The sequence below is a fragment of the Glandiceps talaboti genome, chromosome 9 (genome assembly GCF_964340395.1).
Source record: "Glandiceps talaboti chromosome 9, keGlaTala1.1, whole genome shotgun sequence".
In the NCBI taxonomy this organism is placed as follows: Eukaryota; Metazoa; Hemichordata; class Enteropneusta; family Spengelidae; genus Glandiceps; species Glandiceps talaboti.
In genome coordinates, this window is record NC_135557.1 from 19,618,270 (window position 1) to 19,628,000 (window position 9,731).

Sequence of the window (9,731 nt, forward strand, 5' to 3'; positions counted from 1 at the left end):
CTCGCCATCAACATGTTTGAGTTCATTTTCACAGGAAAAAATAACGATTTATAAACTTGGATATGTACAGTCCTGAGTTCTTCTCATTCAGACTTAAATATCTCTGTGTTAAGGTGAGTTCTAAGTTACAATGTATAATAATACTAACTTTGAAGAGTTTAAAATTTGCTGTTTGGCACAAAACTAAAAGTGTTGTTGCAGCTAGGCTGTTGACCCAAATAGCATTTGTTTTCATATGTGCATTCTACTGTTTATATTCCACTCCATCTTACCCCGGGCCCGCCAAAAATAATATTCACAAACATCTTACGATACGTGGTTATTAATACTAGCAGAAGGCGGTCGTTTGAAAGACGTCTAATATGTTGTAGTACCATCGAGACTTGAATGCAGAATGTAGGGCAAACAGTACTAGAAACTACTAACTGAACATAACATGAGAGAGTAAGGGGTCAATGTCATACAATACACCATTACCTAAATATTCTTATATACTACGAACTAAGGTTCTAACAGCACTCACAAAGGAAGTGACAGAAAAATTGACATTTTAGCGAAGATTGGTAGACGCCATGTTGTTTACTAGCAACAGGTTGTCAATGACACCGGCCGGGAATTTGAGTCATACATTGTATGCATCTCATTGAGTTTCAAGGATTGTATGGGCTATCTTTTAAGCCAACAAAGCGTGTACTCTGGCATAGCTATATCTAACAGTACAGTACAATAATTATAGTTACTTTGGAACGATAAATTGGTAATGAATGCTACGTTTCGATCCGTCTACTACGTCGGACCTTGATCACACAATGACTTAGTTTAATATTGAGCGTTGATGTGTCTCTCTCCGACATAACGTACTAAATACTTGTGTGATCAAGGTCCCAAGTAGACGGATCGAAACGTCGCCTTTGTTTCCAATTTATCGTTCCAAAGTAACTATATTGTACTGTCCTATTGATTCATGGAACCATGAACAATATATTCTCCATTATATCTATCAGTTTTTCGTGCAAAGTTTAAATGAAATTATTTAATACATATAACAGCAGGTTGCAGGAGGTGAGGCAACTAATACGAGTAATGCTGTGGACTAATTTACCAGAATTTAAGCTATGTATAGGCTAGGCAGGCAAGGATCTGTCATGATTTATAGATCCATGATATGTGTGTATCAGTTGTCTTAAATGGAATGGAGACGAGAAAATAAATGTGCCCAAAGTGATATTGTTTGACAATGCACCATATTTTATTCATAAAAATCTGTCGTTTTTATTACTCTTTTTGTGCACCAGCAGGTGCTTGGACATGTAACACAACTGGTGGCCGAAAATGGCATGACTCTACGATCTGTAATTAGAGCATGAGGCAAAATCAATGTTGGTGTAAAAAATGAGCAGGGTCAGAAGTTATTATATATTGTAGTAAAAAAATTATCATGGCTTCCTACTTGAAAAATCAATGTGAAACAACACAGACCAAGTCTGTGCTGGTAACTCAATACATTGCAAACAGCTAAAAAAATGTGTAAAACATACAAAAACAAATGTTTGACACCGCACCATCAATCTTGTGCAATTTATTAAGTTACAAACAAGAACTTGACATGTGTTGTTTCAGGAAGCCATTATGATAAAATTGTTGTTTAACTTAAACATCCAAAGTATATACCAAATCCTCATACATATGGTCACTTTAATCGCTTGATATTTAGGAGTTTATTAATGTCTAATATTCTGTTTTTTTACAGCTACATATATATAATTGACTTGAGCAATGGTTGAAATGGCTGAAGATAAAGAAATGATGTAATGCGTGTCTTCCATGAAAAAATATGAAATATGTTTGTGGTGCATTGCTACATAGATGAGACATTCATTGGTATGCATATGTCGGACTCATTATCGGGTTGCTAAACAGATGCTGGATAAAAGGGACAGTACTAGTGTTATGGTAGCACATTCTCAAGTCTAGAGATCGAGTACCTGCTAAAATGGCAACCAAACAGAGTAAGTTCATTAATATCTCTGTCCGCTCCTCAACAAATGCAAGTATATTAGTAGTGCATATTCCAAATGGTTAGACTAACAGACAAATTGACAGACAGGTGGACAGACAGACAAACCGACAGACAGATAGGTGGACACATTGGACAGACAGACAGAGTATGGAGTGATATGGACAGTCAGAGCCCTACACTAGGTATCTAACAAAAGGGAAATTATTTATCATAAACAGTTTGAATTAATTGATATCGATTATATTTTACAAATAGTACTTGTCTGCTAATTGACCTTTGAACTTTCCTTTTGTTATTCCAGGATCACCCAGAAAAGGCACCATCCGTAAATTCCCAGGAGAAGGAACACGGGAAAGAAAACTTAAACACCCTAGGGGACTATTCCATAGGAATAATGGAGACTTTGCTTTGTGTGATAGTGGAAATTACAGGGTTCTAGTTTTGGACTGTGAATTGAACTGCAAGAGTGTAATTCAGTTCAATTCATTTGATAATCAGTTCTGTCCTATTGATGTTGTTGTGTTCAATAACGGTCATTTCTATATCACTGATTGCAATAACTACAATGTAGTGATTTGTACTGAGAAATGTAAAATTATCAAAGTTCTACAATTTACATATCAGGGTAAACATATCTGTCCTGATACCATATGTTTGTCAATGGGAGACATCTATATTACAGATTGGGATGAGGGGTGTGTACATTGTATAGATGGTAAATCCAAGAAACTGATTAGGTCATGTAAACTAGGTGGTGTTGGTGATCTCTATTCTATCTGTGTAAATACAAATGGGCACATTATGGTATCAGATTACAACCAGCATTGCATCCATATATTGGATAAAGATCTCAACAAACTCACAACACAGACCCACCAACTCTTGAAGAAACCTAGAGGACTGTGTCTGGATCAGTTTGATAATTTGTACGTGTGTGAAGGAAGGTGGGGTGATGAAGGTAGACTACTGCATTTCACTTCACAGGGTGAATTTGTGTCACAAATAGCCGACAGTGAAGTGTATGACCCTGACAGCATTGTTGTCACAGATGACATCATTGCATGGACAGAGAGAAGGGGTCACTGTGTAAAGATACTGTACCGTTAAATTTTGAGCCAGAATATATTCAAGTTTTCTCACATAATTTTATAATGTGGAGATGTACATATTTCTGCAGACATATCATTATCATGCTTGGATAATGTTGTTATTTCATAGTAAAAATGTAGCAAACAGTTTCCAAATGCATTTTGGACATTATCAGTACTTGAGTTCTTGTGTAAAACTGATCAGTTAGTAAATATATGACCAATGTAATTAAAATCTGATGTAAGAATATGGCTTGTTTGCTTCTTTTAACCTCTATTTTCTCCAATAATTCTCGGAATCATTTTTTTAAAAATGTGTTATTCCAGTAGTGAGGGCCCCTTCGCATGTCTAGGAGTAAAGAATTCTGCACGTTTCTATAGCTGTACATGTATGCATTTCAAAAACCATCCAGTCCATGTATGCCATCATGGAACCTTATGGATGACAGTTTACTATGTGTAGCATTTACCAAACAAGTGTGTTGATGGTATATGATGCCCAGGAAACATTTTGATGTTGACATATGATGTACCAGTTTCTCATCATTTTTGTTGGTACATATAGGAATGCTATCCTCGTCATTCAAAAGCTTTACTCCATTCCAATTAACATGCAGTACAAGTAGTATTCGTTAACGAGATAAAATCTGGTAGTTAAAAACCAGTTTGTCTTTTTTTATTTACTATAAAGAACAAAGCAGAAATACCATTTTTTGAGGAAAAAGCTGTACAAGCAGAGAGACTGATGGTGATAAACAAATATTTGAATAAAATGACCATAAATAATGTAGGCAGATTCAACCATGTTTATTGGCATTACTCTCCAACACTGTACATCAGTCAATGTTGTTGAACCAAATGATTTTCATCTGTTCTAGCAATCAATATGGAGAACATACCAAAAAGATGTTAACATGGTCATATGGATGAGAATTTGATATTTATTTTGGATTTCTAATTTGTTTATCATGGCTTCCTACTTGAAAAATCAATATGAAACAACATATACCAAGTCTGCGCTTGTAATAATTCAATTCACTGCAAAAAGCTATAAAAAAGTGTAAAAAGTTTGTCATTGTACATACAATTACAAACATTTGACACATTTATTAATCATTTGCAATTTATAGCATATGTTGATTCACATTTACTTTTCAAGTAGGAAGCCATTATAAAATTGCTTCATAAATTATACATTAAAAATCCAAAGTAAATACACAAACCTCATCCATATGGCCACTTTACGATTGTAGTCATAACAACTTCAGAATAAATTCTTCCAAACTATCAAAAACAATACATGTAACTATGTAATTTGTCATTCTGATATGGATTGTCAACCAAGACAAATCATACCGCTAACTAGTGGTCAGCTGTTAACTAAGTAATTTGTCATTCTGATGAGGATCAGCAATCAAGACTGATCGAAAGCTAAATGCAACAAAACTTTGAACTGTTTGTGCATTATAACCTTTGTAAATTAATTTATAGCTCACTGTCAGAACTTTAAACAATGTTTTTTTTTCATCTGCTGATATAAAGAATTACAATGTAACTGTTACCATAGCTACCTGATCATCACTTTGTTTTTATGTTCTTTCGACAACCTAAGAAGGACACAAACTAAAATTATATATATAGGTGACATGTTTAAAATCTATCAATGGACTTAGTTGTAGTGAGACTCACTAATGGGTAGTGACTTTGATGATAGCATGTATAAACAGCTATGGAATGTTTTAAATTTGCAGACTTCCATGATATTCCAGTGTACAATTTTGGGGGGCTTCCAGAATTTACACTGTCTTGATTACACCGTGATCATACATGTATATGCATGACCAATGCATGGCACCAATTTTGGTATATCGTATACTCAAAAGTGTGTGGAATGTGCATAATGCATCCACTGCTTTGTAACTATCTTTGAGAAATATTGTGTATTATGTGACGTTTAATGCAGGCATGTTTTAAGAGACTGAAGATTCAGAAACCAGAAAAAAAACATTTATACAGGTGCAGTCCTGATGTGTGATAGTTGGACTGATTTTTAATAGTCTCAGTTGGCAGAATTGGTGGTCCAACAAAAAATAAGTCACCCGATGGACTGATATTAATTTTGCATGTTGCTTTCAATATGTATTCACTTTCTCATGTTGAACGGAACAATATTACATCTGCAATAAACAGAAAAAAAAAACAATAAAGAAATGAAATATAACTACTAGTGAATAATTAATAATAAGTACAACACACAACAAATAAAACAAAGAAATAGGTCGTAGATTAATAATTTTCAATTATGTTTAAGTACTGTGTCACAACTGGTGCAGTTTTACTACCAGCACAAACATGCTAGCAAGGCAACATAAATAGATGAATCTACAACTTCCAATTACTAAATTGTTCTTACCCAAGAAGTCCTCTTCCTGACCATGTCTGTGGTGTTATTCCTAAATGTACCAGCTCTCCATTCCTAATAACAAGAACACTGAGAGGGCGCTGTTCGGAGTAAAATACAGAAATATTTCAAATATAGGACCATATTATTCCTGAGTTCTCGTGTTCAAAATCACTTATTTCATATTAACATTCTCTCTCTCTCTCTCTCTCTCTCTCTCTCTCTCTCTCTCTCTCTCTCTCTCTCTCTCTCTCTCTCTCTCTCTCTCTCTCCTCCCTCCCTCCCTCCCTCCCTCCCCCTCCCCCCTCCATGATTAAATCCCTGGTTCTCAGCTTCCAACAAAATATCAGTTATTTTTCATAAAATGTTCTGGTGTTTCAATTTACTCAAGTCTTTCTGAAAAAAAAGTATCCTTATAACACTTGAAAATTTTTTTTTTTTGCTCAATTTACTTTATTACATAAAATATTTTTTACCAAATAAAACTTACCCCTTGTCCATGTTTCACAACTTCAGCAATATTCAATAGTGTCTGGAAGTTATCTGTTGTGACGGAACCAAATTTTACAACAGTATCTCCAACTAATAGCCCCTGCAAATTTTATCAAATGAAATTACATTTTGCATTAGCTCAGCAGTACTCAATTCTATGTTTTCCATGACCCAAAAGATAAAATATTTCTCAAACTAAGTAACTAAAACAGGATAAACACAGATGACAAGGATACAATTGAATGAAAAAAACTTGAAGTGGCCGTATGGATGAGGATTGGGTATATATTTTGGATTTTGGATTTATAAAACAATTTTATCATGGCATCCTACTTGAAAAATCAATGTAAAACATATGCCAAGTCATTGGTTTTTAATTCAATAATTTGTGCAAAAGACTGATAACTAAGTAAAATTTTTATTATTGTACATACAATAACACCTTTTTTTTTTTTTTTTTTTTTTTTTTTTTTTTTTTTTTTTTAATACATGTTTTACCTTTTTGCAATGTATTGAGTTACTTGTGTAGCAACTATTTGTGTGTTACATATGTGCATGTTACATATAGTCTTCTGGTAAATGCTGCTAAATTGAGGTTTGAAACATTTTCACCCAATTCAAAAAACTTTTACAAAAGCACTGGATGCTTGCCCACGTGAGGGCGCTAACCCAAGTGAATACGGTAATTTAAACGTGTGCCACCGTGATTGGACAATTCTAAAGACACCAAACACTAACCCCTGAAGCTGCAGGTGACCCTGGAGTAACTGTTTCAATTTTTGCAAACGGCCTTGGTAGTGCACTGTCAGTTTCCATTGGCTGTTCACTAGGTTTATGATTGCTGGTTTTTTCTTGAGAGTGTAGTAAATGAAGACCTTGCTCAATATCTTTCATGATGTCTTTGTGGTCATTCTGTAAACCTTCGTGTACAACAAATTGTTGTCAAAATATGATTAACGAATTAATAGTATAAATAAATAAATACATACATAATAATTAAACAAACAATTAAGTAAACAAACAAATACATATAGACAAATATTCATATCTTGAAATTTTGAAATTTCTATCAAATAAACCATTGAATGTCATATTATCACGAGTATGTATAACTTGGACTTTGGGCCAATCAAAATACTTTTAATCACAAGATTACAATCTTTTTTTCACACTGGACATTACATGTAAACTGCCAAAAGATTTGTTCGTGATTCTTCACTTAGCAGTAGGCTAGTTGGAAGACAGGTTCCACGATCATTTTGTTCAAACACTTTTTGAGAGTGCGCCCTCTATTCAGACTACTGCGTTACCTTTGTTTGCCAATATCTATCACCACAGTGAAGCATCTGTGACATTATACATACCATGTAGCATGTATATAGAAATGGTATTTAGAAAGACATGTGTCATTTGAAATAATCATGTCACATTCTAGGAAGAAAAAATCTTCCTAATGTTAACTAACTCTATTCTGAGACAGTGCCTTGATTGACCTCTCACAAGCAGGCTGGAATCCAGTCGTGTGGATCTTGTTTTCACTTTTCCCAACCACATGTAATTTTTACTACCGACCTATTGCTTTAATGAAGGTGTGACCAAAAAACAGGCACAAATTCTTGTCGGCTTTTTATTCCTTTCCACTGTGAGATGTCGATAGCATCATCAGATTACAGCTACAATGGTGTAGACTTGGTGTTTCACTCATGGGACATTACAGCTAAAATGATGTAGGCTTGGTGTTTCACTCATGGGACATTACAGCTGAAATGATGTAGGCTTGGTGTTTCACTCATTGGACATTACAGCTAAAATGATGTAAACTTGGTGTTTCGCTCATGGGACATTACAACTAAATTGATGTAGGCTTGGTGTTTCACTCATGGGACATTACAGCTAGAATGATGTAGGCTTGGTGTTTCACTCATGGGACATTACAGCTAAAATGATGTAGGCTTGGTGTTTCACTCATGGGACATTACAGCTAGAATGATGTAGCTTGGTGTTTCACTCATTGGACATTAGAGTAAAACAAACTCAGAGGGTTGAGCCATATGATGTAAACATAATTACCATATTAAATATTGCTGCAGGAAATTATAACCAGGTTTGACTATACAAGCTAAATGTCGCGTGGTAGGGATAAAATGGAAGCATAATCTCCACAAGACTGGGTTCTGCAGGGCTTGAAATTAATAGCAGTCCCACACACTACCAATTATTGTCATGGGGACCATAATTTGCAGCTAGTAGCCCACTCAGGCTACCACTGATTATGCATGGTTTCAAGGATGGAAGATTTACGGACATTATTTTGATAACACACATACATGTATTTAATTTCCAATAGAGGAATTCTGTTTTCAGTTCAGGAATATGAGACTATTGGTCACCATCCTTGGGCTACAACTTTCTGAAATTGGTACTGGTAGCCCACTGGAACTACCAAGGAAAAAAGTTAATTTCAAGCACTGTTTTAGGCCAAGCATTGATGATAAAAACTTACAAATAATTTGATTCCTGGCTGTCCTGACTGTATAAATATCAATATCATTCCTTGGATAGCCATCGTTGTCAACCAGTGGACCGTTCATACCAACACCTTTTTGCTAGAAATAAACATCAACATTTTAAAGTGGTCATATGGATGAGGATTGGGGGGGGGGGGGGATTTAAGTATTTTAATTCATAAAACAAGTTTCTCATGGCTTAATGTTAAACAACATATGGAAGGTCCTTGTTTGTGACTCAAAATGTAAAAGACTGATAAATGTGTAAAATCTTTGGTATTGTACGTACAATATTGAATACAAACTTTTTACATTTTTTTTTTCATTTTTTTTTCAGCTTTTTGCAATTTATCGAATACAAGTTTTAACTATGGAAAGTTGATATTTCATATAATATGAATATATTTCATGAATATATGACTACATTATTAGTTTGTGTGGTAAGGATTGTCTTTTCTTATCGAGGTTGGGATGGAGGATTTACCTTACGTGTAACAATAAGAACATGAAAACTATATATGAATAGTAACGCTTGATTGAGATGTGGATAGTTTGTGAGTGGCCATGCATTAAACTTGTCAAAATGACAGAATTGTCCAAAACTATGTTGCGTATGTTCATTATGGATGATGTTCTTGTTGTTGCTCGTAAGGGAAAGACTCCATCCCAACCTTCACGAAAAGGAATAACGTAACAACAACAACAACAACAACAACAACAACAACAACAACAACAACAACAACAACAACAATCTGTGATGATGAACATGCAGTTTTCAGGAATGATAACTCTAGGAATGTATACAACGTCTAGTTTGTGAGTGGTTATGTATCAAACTCGTCAAAATGAAAGAACAGTGTAAACCCATATTCTTACCGAGTCGAGAACTTCGTAAAATTCTTTAATTTCTTTTTCCATGGCATCTTTCCTCTCAATGAGTTGTTTTACGCTGTCTTTACTGGACGCAGACATCTTGAAATTCATCTCACACAGTGAACTGTGAGGGCGAGCTAGTCCACTAAGCCATATCAAAAGTTATCTCTGTTGTACGGTTAGGGAATATGTTGGGTTGATTGTGTAATCATTTTGGTACGGAAGGTCAGGCGCGAATAATACAAATATTATTCGTAACGATAATATTAAATTGAATAATTAGGTTGCGAAACATAATTTTTATATTCACAAGAGCTACTTATGCAAAGTGACTGGAGGACTTTTTTTTA

General features: G+C 34.7%; 1 protein-coding gene across 1 annotated transcript; it reads right to left on the reverse strand.

Moving 5' to 3' along the window:
- Nucleotides 1–4,177: 4,177 nt before the first annotated feature.
- On the reverse strand, nucleotides 4,178–9,487 carry LOC144440309 (26S proteasome non-ATPase regulatory subunit 9-like). The gene is made up of 6 exons (XM_078129668.1): nucleotides 9,385–9,487; nucleotides 8,505–8,607; nucleotides 6,740–6,921; nucleotides 6,000–6,101; nucleotides 5,522–5,610; nucleotides 4,178–5,285 (listed from the first exon to the last, which is right to left on the reverse strand). The coding sequence occupies exons 1-6, from the start codon at nucleotides 9,478–9,480 to the stop codon at nucleotides 5,252–5,254; spliced, it is 606 nt and encodes a 201-aa protein (XP_077985794.1). The 5' UTR covers nucleotides 9,481–9,487; the 3' UTR covers nucleotides 4,178–5,251.
- Between the last annotated feature and the right edge of the window lie 244 nt (nucleotides 9,488–9,731).

Excerpts from the sequence above, each read along its gene's own strand:
- LOC144440309 (XM_078129668.1), bottom strand. The coding sequence starts at position 9,480 with ATGTCTGCGTCCAGTAAAGACAGCGTAAAACAACTCATTGAGAGGAAA. Across the intron at positions 8,608-9,384 it reads TTTACGAAGTTCTCGACTCG|CAAAAAGGTGTTGGTATGAA; the intron begins GTAAGAATATGG and ends GTTTATTTCTAG. Across the intron at positions 6,102-6,739 it reads GGTCACCTGCAGCTTCAGGG|GGGCTATTAGTTGGAGATAC; the intron begins GTTAGTGTTTGG and ends TAAAATTTGCAG.